Source organism: Anas platyrhynchos, chromosome 1 (genome assembly GCF_047663525.1).
Source record: "Anas platyrhynchos isolate ZD024472 breed Pekin duck chromosome 1, IASCAAS_PekinDuck_T2T, whole genome shotgun sequence".
Taxonomy (NCBI): Eukaryota; Metazoa; Chordata; class Aves; order Anseriformes; family Anatidae; genus Anas; species Anas platyrhynchos.
The window spans coordinates 82408707-82435000 of record NC_092587.1 but is presented as its reverse complement, the minus strand read 5'-3'; the positions used below and the strand labels follow the sequence as shown (position 1 = coordinate 82435000).

Genomic DNA, 26294 nt, shown 5'->3' with positions numbered 1-26294 from the left:
AGTTTGCCTCTCTTTGTGCAGTCCTAGTCTTGCTCCGGTGAAAAATCAACCTTTCCCTCCTTCCTAACTGTGCTTCCTCCTCATAGGTGCCCAGATCTCCAGCCCTCCCACCATCTTCAGTGGGCAAGTTACTTTTGGGCTCACAGTCACCCTCTTCTTCCTGCTTATGGTGTGTATTCTGGCTCTGGCCCTACAGAAAAGGGTAAGTGTTCATCATCCCGTTTCTGTTACTTTTTCTGTATATCACCCCTTGGTTGACCTTCCCCTGGGTACTCTAGAGCCAGCGATGGAGTGTCTTAAGGACAAGACAGCAGGAGGATCAGTTGGGAAATGTAGAAGGAATGGGACTTGGGCAGCCTGCTGAGGATGCATGGATGTGTGGTTGTATCCTGAGCATCACCAGATCTGGCTAATCCCAGGGTTCATGCGGTACGGGTTAGGTACCTCTGAGAAGTGGTAGGAGCCCAGCCTCAAAAAGCTCCTTGTTTACTCTTGCAGAGATGAAGCCACACTGTAACAAAGAAGGGCTAATTTCCAGGCTTTCGTAGGTGTCCTCTCTCTTGTTCTTTGTCTGGATGCTTTGATGCAGCAGTCTCCTGTCCCATACAAATGCCTGCTGGTCCCCAGATGCTGATTCGATGCAGGTCTGTTGTTGCTGGCTCAGCACTTCGTCTCAGCTGTGCGCTTCCGGCAACTTACTGCCCTTCATTTGTTCAGCTTGTTCCAGTTCTCCTCTTCAGAAAACTGCCCTGCCTTTACTGACCAGTCCAGAACTGATACCTTCCCTGCACACGACTGGAAAAAAAAAAAAAAAAGTGCAAACAAATCATGCAGTTTCTCTGCATTTTTCATACTGTTTCTCTGCAAATGAATTACATGGCAAATTCTCACATCTGAGTTTCCCTTTGCTGACGAGGAACACCTCTCATGAGCAGCTGTGATGTAGCTGCCTTTCACCCAGCTTCTTGGAAAGGGCCCACTGTGAAAATCTCCTTCCAGTGCTGAGGGGGGCCCAGGGCTCGGAGCAATCTCAAGTGGGGGCGCTCGCCCCAGCGAGGAGGCTGGGTGACTCGAGCCTGCCCCAAGCTAGAGGAGGGACATAACAGCAGTGACACATATTTCCAGCAAATCCCTGTGGCTGGAAGCTGAAGCATGTGGCATCAGAACAGCAGCAAGATGGGCTTTGAAAAAACACCACGAGCAGTGCCAGCGCGACTCGTGACTGGTTCTTTGTCACCCATTCTTAATCAGCACTGATGGTAAAGGGGAGTCTGAGGGAGAAATCCAGTTTCTGCAGGTCCCTGGGTGACTCTTTAGACTGTGCAAGGTGGGACAAGATGATCAAAACCCCTCTTTCTGGCCTAAAACCTTGGACAGGTACCTTTTTACAGTGTAAATGTAAATCCTCAGCCAGCAGAAAATAGGATACCTGGGTGTCCAGCTCAGTTAGCTTTAACAGCTCTAATCCAGTCAGGGTATTCACTGCCTCAGAGCATTGGTACGTGCCCTGATGGCCTTTCTTTGCCAAGTAAGCAAGCCTTCTCTGTTGCAGCACAGGTCCTCCATCCACTGATAGCCCTCAGGCACTTCTCTGTACATACTCCCTACTCGGCTCATCCTTTGTGAGAATGCAGATAAGGTTGAGAAAAAAAATATTAGCTCTTCTCTCTTCTTCTCCCTGTCTTTGCTGGCATCCTCTAAGGCTACATTTGCTCTTCTTGCACTGGTTGTACAGCGGTGGCTTGTAGATATGCCTTCATCAGCTTTTGCCAACACAGCAGGCATTCCTGTTCTGAGCTCCTGAGCAGTTGGTACTGTTTCATTTCATTCACCATCATTCATCTCACTGTTGCATTCTCCTAGAATATCTGGGTTTTGGTAAAATTTTCATCTTCCTTCTTCCAAATGAGGCTCCTCATCTTTGTATCATCTACAGAATTCATTTTTAGGTTTCACACTCTCTGTGCCATTAATGACTGGTGCCACAACCAGGCTTTGAAGACCTATACTTACCCTTTCTATAAAGCCTGGTAGAAACTTACCAGCAAAATCCTACCCCCTTCCTCTTAGATGAGATCACACCTACAATGCCATTCTACTAATCTAATTTTCCAGTTGTATTAATTGTCTGTGTGGCACCATATACTTTATCACCACCAGGAACAAGTGGGTCTTGTAGATCCACTTGCTTTCCCATGTCTAAAAAGTCTCTTGTTAAAGCAAGATGTGAAAGAGGGTCTGTCTTAAATTGGTTCTTACCTCATTTTGCGCAGACCTTCATGCCTCTAATAATTCTCTCTGAAAAGGTACTGTAAAATCAGGCGTAATGTTGAACCTGACAACAGCCTGACCATTGCCCAGATCATTCTTAGATGTCCTGCCTTTGCTATTCCTTATGCCTATGACACCACAGAGATGATAGGGTTGAGCCAGTCTTCCCCAGAAGAAGCTGCATATTTTCATGGAGCAGGAATGGGGCTCTTCCCTGACTCAAGGTGTGAATGGGAGCCTCGTGGGTGACAGCAGTAGGGCTGTGTTTTCCATGGCAGGGGGAATCCCAGCCTTGTGCCAATCTGTGTCCCTCCAACACCTAATATTGTCCCTTTCTTCTCTTCCAGGCACGCATTCCCGCTTCCTACCCAGCACTGGAAGGGATAGTTGCAGTCGCTGTGCCAAATAAGAAGGGTGTGGAGGAGAGCCAGAAAGAGACAATTCAGCAAACTGAGTGCTGATGGGAGCAGGGACACCAGGCCTGGTCTGCATGGGAAGATGAAACTCTGTGTGCCACGCTGCAGAGAGATGAGCACCACGCAGACCTCTGAGGAGGGTCTAGGGATGGCATGAACATTGCAGGAGGCCACGGGAGCTTTGCACCTTCAGAGGGGCTGGAAGCTGCATACCAAGGCAAGATGAGAGGCACTGCTGCAGTAACGGGGCCGGCAGCACAGACGCTTTGGAGCTGTGGGAAGTATTCAAGCCAGTAGCTATCATCTGCTTCAGTTTCACTTCTCTCTCCCAGCCTTTGCTCCTCCTTCATGCCCTCTCCCACAGCATTTCACAGCTGGGACGCTCACACACAGGAGGTGGCCGGAGCCCAGGTCCCTGGCAGCCAGCTGGTGTTTTCTCCCCATGCCCACTTCCTTCTCCCTCTCCCCTGCCTGCCCTGCTCCAGCATGCATTCAGCGGTAGAGGGGACCCCACAGAGGACTGTACTCATTGCACATTTTGAGCGTTTTATTTTATTAGAAACTCATTCGGGAACATAAAATAAACGTCGGTCAAAAAACTCTCTGGGCCCTGTGTGTGCTTGTGGAGGATGCCTACTGACGGTGTGGGGTGAACCTCTGTCTGTGTGAAGCAGCTTCTAAGGACTTTGCTGCCTTCTCTTTCTCTTTCAGTTTGGCTTAACCTGAAGTTGACTGTTAATTTCTGACATTTTAATGGTGGGGAAGGGGAAATTATATGCTACCGGAGAAGAAAGAATAGAAGACTCAGCCTCTCCTTTTTTCTGTGCTTCAGTGCTCTGTTTTGTTCTGGTTTTCCTGTCTGACTCTCCCTGTTCATTCATTCATTTATTCCTTCTCTCAGTACTCACTTTTTCCTCATTGATGTTAGGGCTCTCTGTCATTCTCCTCAGGCTCAGGATGCACTTACTAACGTGAGTAAACCACATCCCATCTCCCATGTCCCTCAATATGTTTAGGTTTCATCTGATTAGAGGATTTTCCTCACCTCCAGCCTGAACAATCACGGAGGAGGACTTCACTACCAGGCCATCTTGTTGGTATTTAAGCAGTCAGCTGAGGATGCTTTCTTGCTGTGTGCTTCACCTTCCATAGGAAGGTAAAAGTAAGCCAAAACCTGGTTTATATTTTCCCTCCAGCTACATGACTTTGGGAGCAGTGATGCTGAATTTCATTTGCCTTCATGTTACTGATGAGAAGTGCTTTCTGAAGTGTCTCCAAAGCTTTTGTCATTCTCTTGCCTTCTGATGAATTTAAATAGCTTCACGTCATCTATACACTTAGCCCTTTCCTGCTTACCTCCTTAACACTAGTAAATCACACCTTAAGTCAGGAACTGCTGGCCCCCTTGCTGCCTTTGACAGCTGGGTTTGGTTACTCCTTGCTTCCCACCGCTGAGCTGGCTTCAGGAGCAGAGCAGGGCTTTCTTACCTGCCCCCCTGCAAGGTCAGTCCATGGCCCTGGTTAGCCCTGTGGCTCCACAGGTGAGAACTCTTCAAAGATGCAAAACTCAAGCCAAGCACTGGATTATCTACCATAACTCAGTTACTCTTGCCTCATGAATCTTCACCGAGAACTGATGCCTGGAGCCAGTATGACCAGATACACAATTACGTACAGTTATGTGCAATTATGTGTACATACACAGTCATACGTGGTTACGCTCCAAGACCTGAGCATGCAGTAGTCATAATAATCATTATAATCACTATAATGATTATAATACCTGTCTTGCAAAGACTTTATAGTAGAGAGCAGGACTATGGTGGCTGAGATGTATAGTCTGTGTGGGTTAGGGCGACACCATATGCAAAGGCTACAAGGCCTCAGACATGGTTGTATTTATGCCAAATATAAATTCCACCAGCTCTGGGGTGCCAGCAATGACACCTGAAGCTTCACAGATGTTGCAACCTTAAGCATTACTGACAAAATACAGGTACCAACAGAGGTGACAAGTGTGGTCATTAAGCTGCTGTGTTTGACAGACCAAGGAAAAATACCCAAAAGCCAGCTGACACCAAGGCAGAAATAACTGTCTGTGGCCACTGGAAACTCTCCCTCCCAAATGCTGCAGTAAAAAGATCAGTGAAACACTAGGAAGTAGGAAAATATATCTGAACGCTGAGGGAATCAAGATGGCACAAGGCAAATTGGTACAAATGAAGCAGAAGGATCAAGTCTATAGAGGAAAGCAAACACATCTGGAAATCTGCCCCAAGCGGAGTCAAAATGCGTGAGCAGCAAATAAAGCAAATGTAATATGGAAAGAAAAATTACGGCTTTCCACAAGGATATAGCTACAGGTGTACAGAAAAGTATTTTCAATGTACCAGAGGTAGAAATCTTCAGAAAAAAAAAAAAAATCAGGAAATCCACTGGATTTCCTTGTGGCAGGGGGGAAAAACTAAGGAAGGCAAATAAAGTAGTATGCTTACAAATAACAGAATCACATAATCTGAAATTGGAAGGGACTTCTGGAGATCATCAAGTCCAAGCCCCCTGCTAAAAGCACTACGGTAAGTAGGTTGAGCAGGAAAGCATCCAGGCAGGTCTTGAATATCTCCAGAGAAGGAGACTCCACAATCTCTCTGGGCAGCCTGTTCCAGTGCTCTGATTAATTTGCATCTGACTCCTCCAAAAAGAATGGGTCATTAATCCCAAAATAATCTTCTCTGAGCTTTTCTGAAAAGAAAGACTAGCACTGTTAGAAACAACAACAACAACAACAAAACAGACAAACCAAACCAAACCAAACAAAAACAAAACAACCAAGCAAACAACAACAACAACAAAAAAAATAGGTCCAGATGTTCTACATCTATTGTTTTTGAGATACTTCAAGTAGCAGGCTAAAAAATTGCTGGCAAATAGTACAATCTGACAAAGAAATAACTAGAAATTACAAGCAGAGCAACAATAACTGGAAACAACAAGTCCACCTTGAGAGAGGTGGTCCTGCACAAACCTCATGAAGTTCAACAAAGCCAAGCGAAAAGTCCTGCACCTGGGCTGAGGTGATCCCAAGCAAAAACACAGGCTGAGTGGAGAATGGATTAAAGCAGCCCTGAGGAGAAGGACCTGGGGGTGTTGGTTGATGAGAAGCTCAATATGAGCTGGCAATGTGCTCTTGCAGCCCAGAAAGCCAACTGTATACTGGGCTGCATCAAAAGGAGCATGGCCAGCAGGGTGAGGGAGGTGATACTCCCTGTTCTGTGCTCGTGAGACCGCACCAGGAGCACTGTGTTCAGCTCTGGGGCCCCCACACAAGAAGGATATGGATGTATTAAAATGAGTCCAAAGGAGGGCCACAAGGATGATCAAAGGGCTGGAGCAACTCTCCAAGGAAGACAGGCTGAGGGAGTTGGGGTTGTTCAGCCTGGAGAAGAGAAGGCTCCAGGGAGACCTTCCAGTACCTACAGGGGGCCTAAAGGAAAGGAGAGGAACTCTTTGTCAGGGAGTGTAATTATATGACAAGGAGTAATGGTTTTAAACAAGAAGAGATGAGATTTAAATGAGATATTAGGAAGGAATTTAATATGGGGGTGGTGAGGACAGGCTGCCCAGAGAAGCTGTGGATGCCCCAACCCTGGAGGTGTTCAAGGCCAGGCTGGATGGGGCTTTGAGCAACCTGGTATAGTGGGAGATGTCCCTGCCCATGGCAGGGGGGCTGGAACTAGATGGTCTTTAAGGTCCCTTCCAACCCAAACCGTTCAACAATTCTATGAACAAGTCCATTTTCGTCTTGCTATATTCTGCACAGACTTTTAAAAACAATAAAACGTTAGAATCAGATCTCAAATGGTCCATGACACTAAAGTACACCGAGTTTTATATCTGCCTGGCAAATGGGTAGAAGCAATATCAGCAGCAATTCTGCAAAAGAAAACCATGTATTGCTGCTTTGCTTGAATTTCATCAGCACTTCAGTGCAGTGGTGAATAAAGCCAAGACGTCTGGGGTCATTCATGCTACCTTCCAAGGTTCCTTCAAACCAATCTACCTACAGGAGTGCTGTTGTTGTAACTACCTCAGCTTGTTTCTTGTGCCACACACTGAGATCCAAGGCATCTGGGATGGTTGTTGCATGGTTGTTAATGCTATTTTGTTGCAGAATTTCTACCCCTAGATTTCTGTTTTGACGACATATTAGCTTGGTGCAAGTCGTTCTTCAGTTTTCAAAAGGTGCTGTACAATGTGCTCTGAAATGGTCATCACTCCCACCTAGAGGGATGGGTTTCCATGGGTCTTGGTAGGAGAACACAGGACACAGAGGTGACTAGGAAAAACGACAGGGGATGCACAAGGGTTGCTTTTGGAAGCCCTTGTTATTTCTCATTATAATTGATTTTATTTTTTTTCATGTTCCTCTTCTTTTATGAACACTGTGTATCTTCCTCTCTTGTCACAAGATAGCACCTACCTTTTTTTTCCACAGAAGACAGCCCAGGTTTCCTGACCAACACAGAGACCCCTCCATCCCTTCTGCATCCCTGGGGTGTGCATCCCAGGGGAGCGCCGCGCCGAGGCGGGCTGCGCTGCTCCGTGCCCAGCCTGCACCGTCTCTCCTCGGCCGAGTTTATGCTGACATCTAGTGTCCAAAGACGGTGGGGATTTCTTCCCCTGCCTCCCACCTCTTCCCTCCCCTGTGCACGGGACTTGCACTGTACGGCTCCTTTTGTGCAGTGACCGTCGGTTTTTGTCTAGGCTCTCTTTAGTCCCCCTCATTTTTGGTGACGCACACATTTGATGATTCTCTCACTAAAATACTGGCGACCTCTTGCTCATGGAGAATACCTCTGTAGATCTCTTGATTTTCCACTGCGATCAGCAAATGAACTTCCATACTACCTGTTTAGAGAATCCTCTCTTCCCAGTTTAAGCTTCCTCGGAGAGTCCCCAAGTGCCTGCAGACAGGGATCTCCCCACAACACAGCCCAGGAGCCTTCCTCCTTTCCTTTAGCTGAGTTGGGGCAAACTACTAGGCCTTCTTGCCAGACGGCTGGGGTGTTTTAGCTCCCCATGTCTGGTGGCAGAAAAGCCCCTCAAGGAGCTTTTCAACTCAACAGGTGTCAGCTATTCTGTTGCAAAGAGAAGGATGCTGGTCTTTGAAGACTGTGACATTCAGGTGTTTGAAGATACAATTTTCACACTGTGTCCTTCCCTCTCTCCACTCACTGAAAGATCATCAGTTTTCTGGTATATCTGGGTAACTGCTACCCATCAGAGTTCCCAGGCACTAACATGCAAGGAACTTGGCTTGTATCAATGACCATCTCTGGAGGTTTCTTGTCTTTCCACTGGAGTTAATAAATGGTCTGTCTCAACATCTGACTTCCAAGACCCCGTTTTCCAATTTTTGCAACTTCTTGGAGAGATTTCACATGCCTGCAGACAGGGACCTCCACCTAGCATAACCTGGAGGCCTTCTCTCTCCAATGAGGTCAATGAGGATCTGTTACTCACCAACCCCAGCCTGGAAAAAATACTGCCAGTGTTGGGATTAGAACAAAGGGAGACAGCATGGGGTGGGTGGGGGGTGTCTCTGCAAAGGAGAAAATGTGGAAAATGAGAGTCACAGATCTATCTGTGTGGGGAGCAGTGTGTGGTGCTGTGTCTCTACATCCTGCTCAGCCGCTGGGTCCATGTGTGATGCTGGATGGGCCCCAGTTCCCCCGTGGGTGCAGTACAGCAACTGTCCCAGTGAGGTGAGAACCAGGCTAACATGGATTTAAAAAAAAAAAAAAAAAAAAAGTTAAATATTTATGAGAAATATTATATTCAGAAGAAAGGCTGACTAATATTATTCATCCCTCCTGGATTCTGATGTTTAATTAATGCTTGCAAAGTGCTTTGAGATGCTTGGATGAAAGCGATACAAACACGTTGGCACATGCTGTGACCCCCAGTCCCAGAGGCACCTGCAGGGCAGAGGAGGGCTGCTCACCGTACTGCTGTATCAGCTCTGAACTCCCCTTGCACTGAAAACAGGTCCATGTGGGGCCAGGCCTGCAGCTCTGTCACCTCATAACCACAGCCCCACTTCTCCTTGCCACCCTGCAGCGAGTTGAAGTGTGCTTTGGAAGCCTGACCCCCTCTGGGTATGCTGTTACTGGCTGGTATTTGCAGTGACATAAACCAACTGCTTAAAAACAAGCCGGGGTTTCTGCATGACAGCATGCTGGAGAAACAAAACGCAAACCAGAATACGTGTGAGCTGCAGCAGCACCTCAGTGCCCCGGGGTGCCCTATCCAAGCCCTGAGATGCCACAGTCACAGCCTGGCTTTGCTGAGCTCCATGTTTCCCAGGACAGCCTTGCTCTGGCAGGTAGGCCCAGAAGAGCATCTGACAGCGTTTGGGAGATACTGAAGGGATATGGCAGGGTCTCGCAGGAAAGCCATGTCTCCGAATGAGGCTCTCAGATGCTCTGGGCACTGGCCAGGCTGTCACCCACCCCATCCCAGCCTGTCCCATAGCGTCGATCCAGCCTCTGGGAAGTTTCTGCTTCTTGCAGGTAGGCCTTTCCTTGAGATGGGCCAACTTCGTATTTCTCCAAAGATACGATACATGGACCAGCTGTTGCACTTGAGGCCTGATCGGTGGTGTTCCTTTTACACCTGGTGTTACTTTGTGAACCTCAACGCTGCCCCTGCTCCTCTGGAGCATTGGTTCTGCCTCTCAACCCCATCCTCTAGACAAAGGGGCAAGTGACAGCTTGGAGGAGAAGAGTGGGTGGTACAGAGATGAAATCTCAGCTGTGTCTGGGGCTCAGTGGGTTTCCGTCGTCTTGGCTGAGGCTGGGATTCAGAGAGATAGACACCAAATGTGGGTGGGAAACCACAAAAGCCCCCCTCCTCCACCCTACAGGGAAGGGAAACAGCTGAGATTCAGTAGTGGTATAGATTACCTGAGACAACAAAGATAAAGAAATAAAAACTCACCCTAAATCTCAGCTGTACTCCAGATGGATGACCCACACATACCCTCAAGGGGTCCCCCTTATCTCTGCCCTAACCAACCCTGGCCATTTCTAAACCGCTAGGCCTGGTGGCCAAGCCCCAGTTGGGCTGGTGGCATGGCTTTGTTATCTCTCCAAGCATCCCCTGGGGGATGGCCCCTGGCCCACTCCTTGGACATGGTTCCTCTTAGCAGCAATGCAAGCGACAGGCCTGGAAACAGGGGTCAGCTTTCTTTTATAGGTCATTAGAGGCCCGGGTGAGGTCTGGATCCACTCAGCTAACATGTTAATTTGCAAGCTTTCTATGACAGTAGAGCCGGACATGGTTTCTAACTGCTCGCTTTCCAGTCTCAGCCCTGTCATGGCCTCTCACCAGTCGCCCTATGACCAATAGGCTCTCTCTGTTTTACACACTCATTCTCCCCAGGCATCGCAGTATATAGCCTTCCGTTATGGTCTGCATTTCTGCTCACACCCAGCAGCGAGACCACATGGGTTTGGAAAGTCACCATCCACCTAGAGAAGCTCGCAGATGCCAGCAGAACCCGGGCTGACGATGAGACCTTGCTGATGCTCTGGCTGAAGAGGAGGAGACAAAGGCCAACATCTGCTGAGCAGCTTGCTGAACATCAGCTTCACGCTTCTCGTCTTTCAGTTGTAGCTGCGTCAGATCACTTACGGCAGGTGACAAGCACAAGGAGACAGAAACACGCAGGCAGAGAGGGAGAAAGAGAGGTAAGGAAACTTTCTTTCTTTCTTTCTTTCTTTCTCTGAAAAGAGAGGTTGATCTGTTTTCGTTTTTTCTTATGTTGTAACAAACTTTACTATTTCACACGAGTTGCTGTTTCGGCCAGGACGCGGAAGGGATAGGTCTTGCCCCACTTAAAGTTCTAATGCAAAAACCTTCTTGAACCTTTGGCTTGATAATGCTTCTGTCTGTGCAGTTCTCCAAGGCCTTTTATTTTTAACTAAGAAGTGTTTTTCTGCCTGGATTTTTCCATGGAAGAGAGGGATTTAAAAAAAAAAAAAAAGATGCTACGAAAAGATAAATATGCCTTGTCAACTGGGGATCTCAGAGATCTCTTATGTATAGGGACAGTTCTGGGAAATGTTCTATAGAAGGGCTCATCACTGAAGACCACATTGACCACATATCCCCAAGGGCTGGAAATGTACCAGGGAGCAGCCTTCCACCACCAGCTGCCACTTGCTATCACCTTCTCCATATGCCCTTCAGGAAGGTGAACTTTATTCTAAAAAAAAAAAAAAAAAACACTGAAAAATAAAAGGATGCCAATATCTAGCCTGCTAGGGAAGCCTGTTTAAATGTGTACGTACCAAGACGATGGAGGTCTGTTCTGATAATCTCATCTGCCTGGCTCACAGCGTAACACAGGCTGCAGAGGCAGCCTAATCCACTAGCTCAGGGCTGGGTGAGCAGTATCTCATGCAGAAAGAGGAGTCCTTTCAATTTAAGGACACCAGAAAAGCTTTACCCCTTCATGGGCTGCCGCACTGTTAAAAACCGGAGTTTCATTTCTGGGTAAATTTTTCATCTTTCAGATGGTGAATTCTGCTCAAGCTTTGCCAGCCACCCCAAAATATTCCGCTACTTGGTACATTGAAGTTGAGCTCAGGTTATTGCTTTGTGTTCTCCACTATAAAATAAGCAGTCCTTTTAAGTCGTTACCCTCAATTCAGCTTATGAACTTTTTCCTTATCCTCCCCAGCACTTCACAAACATGGCTGCCCAAACTGCCTGCGATGCAGCAGCACTTTTCTCACCTAAAAAGGGCAAAATCACCATCCCATTCCTGCTCACAGTTCTTAGATGTGCCCTTTCTGCCACAGCCTCACACGGGGACTGTGTATTAATGGGGGAACAACATCTCCTGGCCACCCCATGTATAAGGCGGCACATTTTTGTTCTGAAGGGGCTGGTATATGCAGCCTTGCTGCGCTGCTGTTATCAATTTGTATATAGACCCTTTTCCAGTCCGGGCTGCACATCGAGTAGCCTGCCTGTAAGATCTCCATGTTGCTATTTCGGCAGCTGCATCAGTGATACCTGGCCACATGCTGTGTGTGCACGTGGCTTGGGAGGGCAACGGAGGGCCTGTCTTTGGGGGACGTCTTTGTGCCGTTTGCTAGTCACGGCCTCCTTGAAAGTCACTCCTGGGCTTTAATTGTGGACTTGTGGACAAAAAACTGCATGCAAAGCCAAAAGGAGGAGGGCTAGAAGGAAAGAAAGTGGGCTAGGCGGAAGGGAAAAGCTCAGAAATTGCACGCTGAAATGTCTGTGATGCAGAGGGAGGTCTCGTTTTCCTCTCTGCTGGGCTGCAGAGATGGAGCCATTTCTGGTGGTCTCCATTTGGGCCCAGACGCACAGCCAGAGCATGAGGACTTTGTGGCCAAATGAAATTTGGATGGTTCCTACGTGGTGGCCTCGGCACCCTGTCCCATCCTGGTGGTGGGACCTCTCCCTCAGAGAGTTTGGGAGGGGAGGCAGCTGATCCTGCTCGATCAAATCCTCCTAGGAGCAGCTATGAAGGGTCGCTGCTTGTCTGACATGGCAGTGCACTTCAGCAGAAATCAAGGCAGGGTCACAGCTGGTCTCATCTGTGCTGTGTGACAGCTGGGCTGGTTCATGCTCCAGGGCTTAGTGGGACCACGAATCCCATGAAATGACCTCCAATTCTGTTGTCTCTTTGCTTTCACTGGCGGTTTTTGTAGCATTTGGGCTCTTACCCTCTCTGCTGTTCACACATGCCTTAATGTTAATGAGCATTTTCAAGGGAACCACTGATTAGCAAAAGAGCCAGATCAGCTTTACTTCAGATGTTCAAACTGAGAAGAAGCGACACGCTCCCTACTGAGCAGCTGCACCCCACAGCCCCAAATTCACACCCAACTGAGGCACGGTCGTGAGAGGCAGCTGCATCCCTCAGCCCTTGTCTGGCAGCAGCCCCAGGGGAAACAGGTTGCAGCAGCCGGGGCTGAGGTGTGGGAGCCTGGGTGCAGGCCCCTGCCCTGCTTTGGAGCTGCTGCTGCTGCTGCAAGATCAAAAGCACAGCCACAAGCAAGAGCGAGGGGAGAAAACAAGGAAACCACAAGGCTTGAAAGCAGCTCACAAACGTACCGAGGAAGAGACGGCCTACTCTGCAGGAGGAGTGGTTTCTGTTTTTTTTTTTTCTTTCTTTTTTTTTTTTTTTCCCTTTCTTTCTTTTTTTTTTTTTTTTCTTTTTTTCTTTAATTTCAGTTTCCTACAGTGTCATGCTGGTGTCAGCCTGGGGACAGCTCTCTGCAGCCACCACCCCGTGAGGCCCTCTGGAGCAGATGTTCTTCAGGCCAGGCTTGGTCCTGCAGGCATCGCTCCCTCACTGAATCCACTTGCTTCCACAGCTCTCTTTTTCCCCATCCCCTGGGGAGGCAGGGATCATTAAAAGAAGGCAAGAAGGAAATTAAAGCAGTTTAGTAAGAGGGGGAAGTTAAAATGAAATGGAAATCAATGTTCACTTGGGAGGGAGCCCTGCTCCTCCTTTGCTAGACGTGCTAATAAATCAGGTGTGTGCAGGCTGTTTCTGGCACAGAGTCTGACTAGCATGAGATGGTTTGGGCTATTAAACTCACTTAACCTCCAGAACAAACTGGCTACGTGCCAGCTGCCTAATGGGAGTGGTACTGGCCCATCTCAACACTTAAATGGATCCTGGGATTCGCTTGGGAGGGGTAGAGCTGTCCTGGGCCAAAAATGCATCAGGAAATGTTCTAGTGATTAACAGGGCTGGTGGGTACGTTCCAGGGTCTGGAGATGTTCCCTGACACCACTTAATTTATGACTGCCACCAGGAGATACAGCTGGGCTGCCTACAAGGAGGCTGCAGGTCTGCTACGGGCATCAGCTAATGAGACCTGCTTGCTAAGTGTACTCACTGAGGTCTGCGAACCCCTGAGTGCCACTGCCCACACTCAGACATGGAGGGATACAGAAGGAGGTGGAAAGACAGAAAAAAAAAAGAAAAAAAAAAAAAAAAAAAAAAAAGAGAAGTGGTGTGAATGAGAAGCCAAAGTAAACAGGGAGAGAGAAGGCATATTAAAGAAACGCTAGCTGGAGGCAACCCATTTTCCCCACTGACTCATCACATGTAGGTGGTCATCACCGTGTTGTAGAGACCTGCCACAGATGAGATTAGTGTGAATGGAAAAGGAATGTATATATATATATATATATATATATATATATGTGAAATCATGGGAAGAAACAGCAGAACGATGTATTAAAGGTGCCTCAACCTGCATCTACTGAGCTGCGCAAGGTCAGGTGTTCACTGGTACCATGGCACGTGCTTCGGTTGTGGGGTTTTGTTCAGCAACCAGAGAGAAAGAAGGTGAAGAACAAACTGAAGCCATAAGATGACAGGAAAATGGAGATTCCCATACAACATAATATGATAATTTATGATACAACATAAAATGATGGCACATGACTCAGCAATTTTGCTATTTTTTACCTGATCACCTCCAGGCTTTATATAAAGATTAACGCCTCAAAATATTTGAAACCCAGCACTGAGGCATGTTTTCATCTGTAGATATCACTGCAGGGTGGGTGCTTGCTTCTCCTACTGGTGCCTCCCTGAGTCCAGGGTCAGGGACGTTGCCAGGAAGCTTCCCAACCTGGTTCACCCCTCTGACTGTTGTCCTCTTTTGATAGTCCAGGCTGGCAGTGGCGACGTTGAAAAGAGAAGCCTCAAGGCTATCAAACAGGACTTTAGGGGGCTGGGATGATTAGTGGAGGGAGCGGGAGTACAGGTGATGTTTTCGTCCATCCCTACAGTGGCAGGGAGGGGTACAGAGAGGACATGGAAAGCCCACCTGATAAACACATGGCTCAGAGGCTGGTGCCAACACAGAATTTTATTTTTTTTTGACCCTGGGGTGCTTTACTCAGCACCCAGCCTGATGGCCGCAGACGGATCCCTATCTCTAAGGGGAAAACGGATCCTAGCCCAGGAGCTGGCGGGGCTCATTGAGAGGGCTTTAAACTAGGCAAGAAGGGGGATGGGGCTGAAACAAGGCTGGTTAGGGCTTTGCCAGGGGGAACAATGGCAGGGCTGGGAGAGAAGGCAATGGCCCAGCTGAAGTGCATATACATTAATGCACGCAGCGTGGGTAACAAACAGGAGGAGCTGGAGGCCATCGTGCAGCGGGCAGGCTACGACTTGGTTGCCATCACGGAAACGTGGTGGGACCACTCCCATGACTGGAGTGCCGCAATGCCTGGCTATAGGCTCTTCATAAGGGACAGGCAGCACAGAAGGGGTGGTGGTGTGGCTCTCTGTATTAGAGCATCTTTCGATGTTGTGGAACTCGAGGCTGGGAATGATAAGGTTGAGTCCCTGTGGGTTAGGATCAGTGGGAAGGCCAACAAGGCTAGCGTCCTGGTGGGGGTCTGTTATAGGCCGCCGAACCAGGATGAGGAGACAGATGAGGACCAGCTGACCTTCTGTCAGCTGCTACAGCTGCTACAGGAAGCTGACAGAAGTTTCGAAATCGTCAGCGCTTGTTCTCGTGGCAGGCTTCAACTTCCCAGACATATCCTGGAAGCACAACACAGCCCAGAGAAAGCAGTCTAGGAGGTTTCTGGAGAGCGTGGAAGATAGCTTCCTGACGCAGCTGGTTAGTGAACCTACCAGGGGTGGCGCCCCGCTAGACCTTCTCTTCACAAACAGAGAAGGACTGGTGGAGGATGTGGTTGTCAGGTGCTGTCTTGGGCAGAGTGACCACGAAATGGTGGAGTTCTCCGTTCTTGGCGAGGCCAGGAAGGGGACCAGTAAAACCGCTGTATTGGACTTCCGGAGGGCCAACTTTGAGCTGCTGAGGACACTGGTTGGTAGAGTCCCTTGGGAGGCGGTTCTGAAGGGCAGAGGAGTCCAGGAAGGCTGGGTGCTCTTCAAGAAGTAAATCTTAATGGTGCAGGAGCGGTCTGTCCCCACGTGCCCAAAGACGAGCCGGCGTGGAAGAAGGTGATGTGACTATTTGCAGCAAGGACTAGGTTTCCTCTATGGTCTCAGGATGATATAGCTCATGCAAATATTCCCTGGGGATGGATTTTTTTTATGTTTATTTTATTTTACTTTGTACAAGGCAAGCTGCAAATTTTCTCTGACTGTGCCTTTGCCCTCTATTTCTCTTCTGATGGTGCACATGGCTGCTGTCTTGCTCTTGCACCTGTAGTTTTTGTGTTCACCCATGTAGCTGTCAGATTGCCAGTCACCTGATCTCTGTGTAAACATTACATTGATGTTTTCATCTTCTCTTTGATAGTTTGATGTGTTCCAGTCATTCAAATTAATTTCAATATTAAATTATCCTCTACTGAAATATATTATACTTAATAATGCACATAGTACACATAAATGTAGTATTAAAAAATTATCGTTTTGTTTTCGTTCTTCCTTTCTTTCTGTCTTTCTGTCTTTTCAGCACACTTTCTTCTTCTTCTCTTCTTCTAAGGAGGGGGAGTGAGAAAATGGTTGTGGTAGAGTTTAGCTGCCCAGCAAGGTAAAACCACCACACTGCTACCAGCTATAGCTGAGTGACCTTCCCATCAGCTGTTCTGCTGACATCTGTGAAAACTGCTGTGATTTTTTTTTTTTTTTTTCATTATGGATCTAGATCTCTCCTCATGTCCCCACTACATACCAGTCCTGATTCTGGTATCTGAATTTCTCCTTTGGTAGCAGCCAGAGTGTTCTCCCATACTCCATTAAAACAGGATCTGGTTTGTTCAGGTCGCTCCCCACTGTGTGTCCTCTGAGCTTTGTCAGCTTCTGTCCAGCCCTTCATTTGAGGACACAAAGTTTTCATGTTTTGGATGCTGTAGCTCACGTAATTTGCTCATCTATATTTGTTGGATTTTCCCCGGTCTTTGTTTAAAATGTGCTTCCTTTTAATGTCAGCATACGGGTTCTGTTTTAGTATTAAGCCTCTCTTGCTTTAGATGGAGCCTGTGCTTCCTGTACAGCCCCCTGGTGCTCTCTGAGTTGCCCAGCTCCTGATGTACACTACTTCTGTACACCACTTTCTCCATTACACTCTGCAACTCTTGCACTCTATCTGGTCCTGTCTGAGGGACCATGGATGCCAGGGACAAGTTGTTCCAGGATTTTCCACTTAAGGTTTTGTTACTGTGGATGCAATTTCTTCTTTCTGACCTCATTCCTTCCTTTGCCTCAGACCTCTTGTTGAATAGACCTGAGAATTCAAGCACGTCTTTCCAAGAACATCAGACTGGGTGGCTATCAAGATTTTTAAGGTAAGAAATAAGTAGACAAAAACAATAAAAAATATACAAATAAGAGCCTAAAGATGGCGTTAATCATACAGCCATAAAATCACACACAAAGAGGTAGATGGAAGGATACCTCTGCATGTCTCCAGCCCAACCTCCTGCTTACATTTGGACTGACTCTAAAACTATATCACAAGGCCTGAAAATTAACCACTATTAACAGAGCATTTGGGTCTTCCAGGATAGCATTCCTTGGTACCGACAGCATCTCCAGCCCTTTGGCTTGCAGCAGGGAGCAGCATTCCCTCGAGGATGGAGCTGTGTGGTACAGCAGCGAGCAGCATGCGCGCTGTCTTCGTGCTTCTGCAGCTGGGTGAGTCCCCATCTGCTCTGGGAAAACACCCTGCTGATGCTTACAGACTTCCCACAGGCCTCACAGCATTTGGGGTGTTTTTAGGCTCCTCACAATTTGTCATCATGGGCAGGGAGGGGTGGTAGCAACCCAACATGTAGCTGGGACAACGTTGACATAAAAGACAAGACCACCAGCTGGGGAAGATGTTGTGCCATTCAAGGTTCACAGAAGCTGTATAAATGTGAAGAAATGTTTGATAAGGAATTTGTCCTCTGGGCAGAGCCATTTCCTGAGCCAAAAACAGCCCAGGTCCCACATGCTGAGCACAGGGTGCAAAACACTGCCTGGGCAAAAACTTGTGCATTTCTGATCATAGATTTGATGTTACCAGTTTGCTCAGTTTGACTGCTAATGTTATTGCAATTGGAGAACTTTTTAGTGCTCTTTTCCCCGTAATGGAAGGTGACTGAACAAGGCCAAATCTGCATTTCTAAAATACTCAGCTGTGATTCCTCTGGTAGCAGTGAAAAGTCTGAAACTCTTTTATGCACCCTAAAGCCAAAAGTATGGCAAAAGACATCAAGATACTCATATTAATAAAGTTTATAATTTCTCCATTTTAGACCAACTAATCATTTTCCATTACCCCATGTGTGGTTATTGAAACAATTGCTATTTGCAATGCTGCAAACTATCCACATTCTTGGGGGAACGTGTTAGTTGTGGAAACCCCTCACTTAAATTCATGTAAACTTTTCCTTTTACACTTTTGGGTGCTCCAGCACTAGAACAACTGAGAGATTTGCAGCCCCATGCAGGCGTGGCAGTTCTGAGAGCTCACCAGCAGTCGGGCAGGAGACCACAACCCCCTCATTTCCAGTCATAACTCTGGCAACCCCATCTCCTTCTGGCAGTCTCCTGTCAAATTTTCTTTCCAGTGAAGGAAAGGAATTGGTTCTTCCATGAAATCATTCCTAACATTTCTTCAGCCTTAGGCATCTTGCTTCTTTTACTCTCACATATCCCTCAACCCTAGAACAGGAACCTGATGTTAGACAAATCATTTTCTCTTCCTTCCTTCCTTCCTTCCTTCCTTCCTTCCTTCCTTCCTTCCTTCCTTCCTTCCTTCCTTCCTTCCTTCCTTCCTTCCTTCCTTCCTTCCTTCCTTCCTTCCTCTCTCTGTCTCTCTCTCTGTCTCTCTCTCTGTCTCTCTCTCTGTCTCTTTTTTCCTTCCTTTCATTTTCCTGGGCTTCCAATCTTACTCCATGTAAAAACTGGAAGAAGGGGTGACCAACTTTTCCAGCGCTGCCTCATCTTGACTAGGGAGTGAAGGAGAGGTGGCACATGCAGCCCTGCTTTTGCTGCCAGCATGACAACTTAATCTTGTCCAGAGGGAAACAATTGTTTCAGTAAAACTGTTGATGTCTCAGAATTGTGAGTGTTGGTGAATCTGCCACAACCACTGGCATTTTCCCTGTTTCTAACATATGTAAAACAGAATAGCAGTTAGTCAGATAAAAACCTTGAAGTGGAGCGGAGGGAAGCTATGGAGCTGAAAAGGAAAGGGGTTGGTTGATGAGATAAAGAAAGGAAAAAGTCAGAAACTGAGGGTAATCTTCTCAGTAGCTGGAAAAGGGAGGAGAGAAATCTGCATCTTCCTGGAGCAATGGGAAGTATTCACTGAACCATCCTTCAGAAAGCTAATGCATGCTAATTTCTGGGGCATATTGGCTTTCAGGTCTGACCCACATTATGGCTCATCAACAACAGATTGGGGTTGAGGGAAAGGAGGTGATCCTGAACTGTAAAAAGCATGACAAAGATGTGACCTGGAAGTATGAGCATGATGCAGGATCTCCTGCTATTATTATACAGATCTTAGCAGGGAAGATATTTAAAGGTAAGTCTTCCAATTCAAGACCCATTCTCCCCAATACGTGGCTAAGAAATCTCTTCCCTCCTAAACAAGCTTATTTTTCCAAAAGGCAGAGCTCCAATGTCAGATCGATCTGAAACAAACCAGAACAGCAAGCATCTGAAGGTGTCAAACTTGAGGATCTCTGATGCTGGCACCTACATCTGTGAATGTGGCTCTGACAGAAACAGCATCTCACTGCATGTCGTTAAATGTGAGTGACTGCAGGGACGGTATCCGCAAGGAGGTGAGGGGGGAGGAGACCACAAAGCCCTGAGAAACATCTCTGCTGGCATTCTTTATCCAGATGCACATCCTCAGGTCTGGGCTATCGGAGCTCACTTCCCCTCCATTGCCAGGTCATGAAGTCTCAGTGCTCTCTTTGCTGTGACGCCTGTCCTTCACCTGCATGAGGAGGAGTTGACTCACTGCCTGGGCCTTTTCTCTTTACAGTGGCCATCTCTTCAAACGGGTACTTCCTGCCAGGTGATGACCTCGAGCTGACTGTAATGCACAAGTCACCCAAATCTCAGCCCCGTTTTAGCATCACATTGTTTAACAGTCACAATAGCAGAGTGACACCAGAAGTCTTGCAAAATGAGACCCCTCAAAAATACGCCCTGAAGGTAAAGCAACTGCAGCCTACGGACAGCGGGACCTGGATATGTAACATGCACTCAGACTCTCCATCGATTAATGAGAACATCTCCTTTAATGTGAAAGTACTAGGTATGTGACAACAAAAATGTAACCTACATGCAGGCTCTGGAAATGGCGTTCCTTCCAGTTCCTGAGCCAAGGCATCATTTTCCAGCTCTGTCCCACACTTCCTTCCATTTCCCTCTCCAGGCTTGGCCTAAAAGATCTTCCTCTGCTTGGGATCTGTTCTCAGCTTTGGCTCTTTAAACCTATTCTCAGACACTAACTGCTTACCCTCCCTGAGATATCCTGTGGCTTTCCTCTGAGTCCTCTCTCAGCTGAGCACAGGGTGCATCTCTCCAGGCCAAGGGTGCGAATGGGGAAGGACAGCCGTGTCTTTCCTTGCCTCTGTATTCCTGTCTCTTCTGCATTCAGGATTTGAGAAGACACACTTGGAAAGAATGTATGCAGCTGTTGACAGCACCGTGACTTTGTCATGGCATCTGAACTTCCGGAAGATCGGGTGGAAAGAATTTTTCACAGGACAACTGAATTGGCAACAGGGAAATGCAATCACTTATGAGCTACTTGATTTCAACGCCACAGCAGATGGAGAGCTGCGTGAAACTAAAAAACGTAGCCAGGCTTTGCTTGAGATACCTGAAATGAAACGTGACAGCACTGTAGAAGTGAAAATCCACAAAATCCAGCTGAAGCACTCTGGGGAGTACACGTGCCAGCTGCTGTACAACAGAAGATACATACAAAGCAAGACAGAGCTGGTGGTGATGCAAGGTGAGAGAAACAGAAGTGGATTAGGAGATGAGGAGATGAAGAAACCTGGAAGCCACAAGAGTATGCATGGACCAATCTTCCCATCCTCTCACTTGCCATTTTCTTATCTTTCCAGTGTCTGCTAACCCTCCTGGGCCACTCCCTAAAGGGGCTGAGATGACACTGCTCTGCCAGGTGTCCAGTCCCATCCCACCTAATGTCCACTTGCTCTGGGAACGTGTTAATGGGACCAAGATGGACGGCAAGAAGTCAAAACAGAGTGAAACAAAGGTGGAGGTGAAGGTCACTGCTGCAGGGATGTGGAACTGTCACCTGATGGAAGACAATAACATGAAACTCAGCCTTAATTACACCGTGGGTATGGAAATTAGCATCATATCCCCACCTCCACCCGAAAACCTTTAAGTTCTCTTTCTATCTGTCTCTGATGACTTTTCTCCCTCCACAGAAGAAGCTCCTACTTGGATGAGCTATACAGTAATTGGAGTGATTATTGGAGCTGGTGTGTTGATGTTTGTCCTTGCATGCCTGGGCATAATGGCTGGGATGAGCTGGCAGCGGAGAAGGGTGAGTGCCCTGGTCCCCATGAAGGATAAAGAGAGAAAAATCTCCCCAGACCATAGGAGGAATCTGATTTTCTCCCTGGAGTTGGGGCAGAATAGATAAAGGGTCAATCCTTACACTGAAAGAGAATGGTTAGAGATGGGCAGTCTGCAGACAGAGGCAATGTCAGAAAGTACCTTAGTGCCACTTCAGTGGAAAATAATTTAAGCATGAAAACATCCAATTGTTATTTATCCCTTCTCTCCTGGCAGCAACGGGCAAAAAGGATGGCACGAGCAAGACAGTACTTGCTGGAAAAGAAGACGTGTCAATGTCAGCAGTAAGTGAGGGCACCTGGAATGGGCGGACTGGTTTCAAGAGAGGGGAGATGGGAAGTCAAGTGGGGAGCAATGGAGCATAAGCCTGCTCTTGGTGTCTACACTACAGATGCATTTCAGTACTCTCAGCTCTTCCTCATGTTATGTTTATGAGTTATGAGCTACATTTAATGAATTTCCTGTTATATCCCAAACCCATGGTGGTATTGTGCTGGCAAGCTTTTGAGCAGAAGTTTCACTTGAATGACTTTGATGTTGAGACACGTTGGCCAAACCCAAGCAGGAGCTCTAGAATCCCAGTCGATCTGGGACCTGGATATCAAGGTTGTAAATATCAAGGTGAAAGACACACAACCAACCACATGGACAAAACAAAACAAAACAAAACAAAAACAAACAAACAAACAAAAAATAATTTAAAAATCCATTATGCCCATAATATGGCTCCAGTTCTGCTATCACAGTGCTGAACTGCAATCTGTGAAAATCATGAATAACCTCCTGGGAACAAGGAAAGAGAAGTTCACAGAACACTGTGAACCATTGCCTCTCCCAAATACATTGGGTGATACGAAATACATCAGTATGTCCTAGCCCTTTTCACAGGGGCAAGGACTTCTCAGCAGAGGTTTGCCCTTTTGCAGGTCTTTAAACTTGTGTGATATCAGGTCTCAGAAGCAGCTGTGGAGAAACATTGGCAGCTACCCTACCACTGCAAGTGGAGAGCTAAGGACAGTATAAATAATTGCATGTACCAGCTCAAGAGGTGGAAATACACAGACCTTGACTTCTGCTCGACTTCAGCTGGTGACAGTGGAAAACTGTGATAGTTTCACCTATGTTTTTTTCCCTGTCACTGAGAATTCAGTGAGAATGAGCAACTGGCAAATACTACTTCATAGTTAGGATGTGTATATGATGAAAAGCTGGTTACCATAACATGTGTGGAAGAATTCACCTCTCTACACTGGGCAAAGGCATGGGGGCTGGCTGGGTTCAGGGTATCAGCTCTGCGACATTGGTACTAATGCAATACCTTTCTCTTGCAGCCGGATGAATAAGTAGTACCACAGGCTGACAAAGTCTCTGACTGTCCCTAACCACCTGCCAGCCCATAGTGCTCTGTGAATCCACCTCCCCTTCTCTTGTTTTGATACCATTCCTTATGCCTTCATTATCCTCCCCACATAATGCCATGGGGGGAAGTCGTCCGATGAGGAGCCGATGCACGAGACAAGAAACTCTTAAGGGTTAGAACTGAGCTCTACAAGGAGGGACACTGAATAGAAGGGTATATATATATAGATACGCTTGTATTTTGCTCATGCACTTAATTTGTCCATCTTGTGGAACTGATTTTATATGCTTCTTTTATCCACCTGAGTTACAATAAATTACTTTGGGATTGTGGTGTTGTTTGTTTGTGTTTTGTTTTGTTTTGTTTTGTTTTGTTTGAAGCTGGACTAATTTTTTATTTTTTTTTTCCTGAGGGACGGTCTTATGGTTCAAACCTGCATTTCTCCCTTTGGTCTAGGAAGTAAGTTTGGGGAAAGGGGTGACAAAGAATTTAGTGGAACAAAGGATATTTGGACTGCATAAGCCAGCAGATGCTTTTGGGAAAGCCCTCCCTGAAATGTCTCTTTGTTGTCTCAAAGAAATGAGAAGAGAGAGTGGAAAGCCCAGGAAATTGACAATGGAAGCAGAAGAAAGAAAAATGCTGTTAAAATAGGTAGACAGAAGTCTTGTCTTTGTATAAGGTAATTCTCCATTCTGCTAGAGATGGGTCATAGAGGCCTTAAGGTCCTACAGCTGTCACTGACTGTACTCCAGGTTTGCTAATTTGCTCTGGGCTTGCTGGGGAGAGGCAGAAAGAGACACAGTGCTGTCCCCACACACAACCCTCTGCGGGATTGCTGGTGCGAGAGGGGGTTTCTCTGTCACCATCATGTCAGCATGGCACAGTTGAAAAAAAGCACAGGTGGCTACAACGGCAGAGCCACCACCTGTGAGCTGGGGGAAGCCTACCAGTCACCCTCCCTGTCTGAAAGCTGCCACAGCCACTGCTGCCCCTGCAGAGGGGATGCAGCTGTGGCAGCAGGTGTGGGCCAGCCCCTGGGCAGCCACCACCAGTGCCCTGCTGGCTCCTCCACCACCGTCTTCACACGACACGGAGAGAGGAAGGCACACCGACGTCTTTTTCCTTCCCATAGTCTGTGCTTGTGCACACAAAGCTACACTGATTTTAGAAAAGAATAGTTCAGTTGGAAGGGACCTACAAAGGTCATCGAGTCCAACTGCTTGACCACGTCAGGGCTACAGAAAAGCTGAAGCATCTTGTTAAGGACATTATCCAAATGCCTCCTGAACACTGACAGGCATGGGGCCACCACCTCACCAGGAAGCCTGCTACGGTGTCCAGTTTTGGAAAAACCCCAGTCCACACCCTGTACACGCTCTTCTTGCTCTTGTCCTGTCCCTGAACTGCCAGCTTGCCTCGGGTGCCAGCTGATGCCCATCAGTCTGCTCAGCAAGACAGGAGGGGGTTTAAGGAGAGGTCAGCTCTCAGAGCTGTAAGAATGGAAATGAGCACAGTGTCAGGGGTGCTCAGTGTAACGATTACACCAAAGTGCTTGGAATATTCCCCTCAGCCAAAACCAACAACCCCTGTTGTCCAGACCCTTTTTCTTCTATAACTGTCTCCTCTGCCTCCCCAATTTATTGGGCAGAAATAAACTTCCTAGTTTATTTCTGCCCCTTGACTGCAGTGTGAGGCCCCACTGCCTCGTGCTCCCTGCAGCAAAGCACTCCCATCCCTCAGCATTCAGAGCCAAATGGCCCCATGTGTTTCTTCCCGTGTCCCCAAGGTCTAGAAGGGAGGACTCTGTGCTTAACCCTCTTCTCATTTCACTTTATCTCACTGCTGAAATCCCAAACTATTTTTGAACTTTTTTTTTTTTTTAAGTGATTTCTTGATGTTCAGATAACTCAGAGATACTTAGACAAGCTAGGATAATTGGTAGTAAAATTAATATTGTAATTCTGTGTTACAAATACGAAGCAAAGAAATCATTTTGGCTCACTCCTGACATTATAGGTTCCCAGATTAACAGGTCAGGAACTCCTAGTTATTCTCTCCGTGTAGTGTTTGGGGATTTTAAAAAGTAGCACAATTACATTCTAAAATGACATCTTTGCATCCTTTACGGACAGGAACTCACTGCCTCAGGCCAAAAGCACAGAAGGGATGAAAAAGGGGTCAGTAAAATAGAGAAGACAAGAACATAGAAAGCATGACATCAGGCAGGTTGGGCGTAGGGGAAACAGGAGGATATATGCACCTCTGCCAAAGAGCATGCAGCTTTATAACCACCATGTCTGACAAGCCTATGCTGGTACTTCCTTTTCTCAAGGAAAATATAAAGTACAAATATTTATGAGGAAAAAATCTTTTAGAATGTGCCCACCTGAGGAAAAGCATCCAGCTGAAAACAAGCATTCACAAGTTTGAATCCTTTTTTTTTTTTTTTTTTTTTTTTTTTTTTTAATATGGCAAGCCCTTAATATTTCTGTGTAGCTCATGACCAGCATTAGACAATGTCTTCTGTCTCCCGAGCTGAGCTATTAGCACTTGCCCATTTTGTAGATGAATTAACCGAGAGATCTCGCTAAATCTTTTCATACAGTGCTAGAAATAGAACCTAAGGTTTGGATATGATAAATCTACATTGCAGTTGCTGTCTTTTCTGGTCAAATATGCTAATGTATCTGCTTGGCTGGCTTACTGTTAGCCATTAACCACACCCTGCTCAAAGAGCCAGAAAGGATGCCAGGAAACCTGTGAGCAAGCATACCAGGATCGCCTCACAAGTGGCTGTGTAAACCTTAGAGTTCACTTTGGGGCTCTGCGCCTGGATTTAACTGAATCCATGGTCTGTAAGAAACATGGGAAGCTTCCCATGGTCACAAGCAAAGCCCCGAGGAAGAGCTGCAGCCCATCAAAGCCCTGCCATTAGAAGTGGATTTGGTTATTCCATTAATGCTTCTGTTAATGCTTTTGCTTTTATGATGTTGGTGCTTGTCTCTTGTTAATGAGATCTGTTCCTTTAGGCATAAAAGGCAACCACTGCGTACAGCATTTTCCTTGCTCGTCAGAGCTGCTGTCCAGAAAGAACTGATCTATATGCAGTGAACTTTTCCAGAAAACAATTTTACAATTTGGCATGGTAACAGCAGTGTTTCTTTGGGCCTGGACGCATTAGGATATTCTGGTAGGGTACTGAGCCTTTGGACAGCAGATCACTGGTTGGAGTCCAGCCTGACTCTGTAGGCATTAGAAATCACTCCAATCTCTGTAAGTCCTTCTAGGAGATGAGTCCGGGGGGGTTCACTTCTAGCATTTCTATCTTTTATTCAGAGGTGGTCAAAGCACCAAATAAAACCTATTTTCATCACAACTTGCATATTTACACAGATTAAACCATAGAGAAATCCATTCAGATGAGATGGACAAATGGACTAGCATCTGCTTCGGAGTATGACAGCCCTAGGCTAAATGCTCTCCTTACCAGAGGGTTCATACCACTTCACAGTAAATCTTCAATTTTGTGTTTCCATGCAAGCTAAGAACCCAGGCACATTTTTCAATCACCAGAAGCCCCCTTGAGAAAGCAGGACCTGTCCCCATCCAGCTTTGCTCACATCTCTCTGGGCAG

General features: G+C 46.9%; 2 protein-coding genes across 5 annotated transcripts in view; both read left to right on the top strand.

Annotated features, from left to right (window-relative positions):
- LAG3 (lymphocyte activating 3) overlaps positions 1–3280 on the top strand; it is a 6101-nt gene extending 2821 nt beyond the window's left edge. Inside the window, exons 7-8 of the mRNA XM_027449779.3 lie at positions 87–202; positions 2619–3280. Of these exons, the coding sequence (XP_027305580.2) occupies positions 87–202; positions 2619–2732 (230 nt within the window). The 3' untranslated portion in view covers positions 2733–3280. The remainder of the gene's footprint in view (positions 1–86; positions 203–2618) is intronic.
- Positions 3281–10160: 6880 nt separating this feature from the next.
- On the top strand, positions 10161–22992 carry CD4 (CD4 molecule). Of its 4 annotated transcripts, none has more exons than XM_038174292.2 (11): positions 10161–10438; positions 16943–17021; positions 17239–17370; positions 19091–19252; positions 19338–19481; positions 19721–19996; positions 20342–20701; positions 20817–21059; positions 21150–21268; positions 21517–21584; positions 22632–22992. In XM_038174292.2, exons 3-11 carry the CDS (start codon positions 17310–17312, stop codon positions 22645–22647), a joined length of 1449 nt encoding a protein of 482 aa, XP_038030220.2. In that variant the 5' UTR covers positions 10161–10438; positions 16943–17021; positions 17239–17309; the 3' UTR covers positions 22648–22992.
- Positions 22993–26294: the final 3302 nt, after the last annotated feature.

Bases quoted from the DNA above. Each gene is read 5' to 3' on its own strand.
- CD4 (XM_038174292.2), top strand. From the start codon at position 17,310: ATGGAGCTGTGTGGTACAGCAGCGAGCAGCATGCGCGCTGTCTTCGTG. The intron at 19,997-20,341 runs GTATGTGACAAC...TTCTGCATTCAG, and splicing joins CTTTAATGTGAAAGTACTAG to GATTTGAGAAGACACACTTG. The intron at 21,269-21,516 runs GTGAGTGCCCTG...CTCTCCTGGCAG, and splicing joins TGAGCTGGCAGCGGAGAAGG to CAACGGGCAAAAAGGATGGC.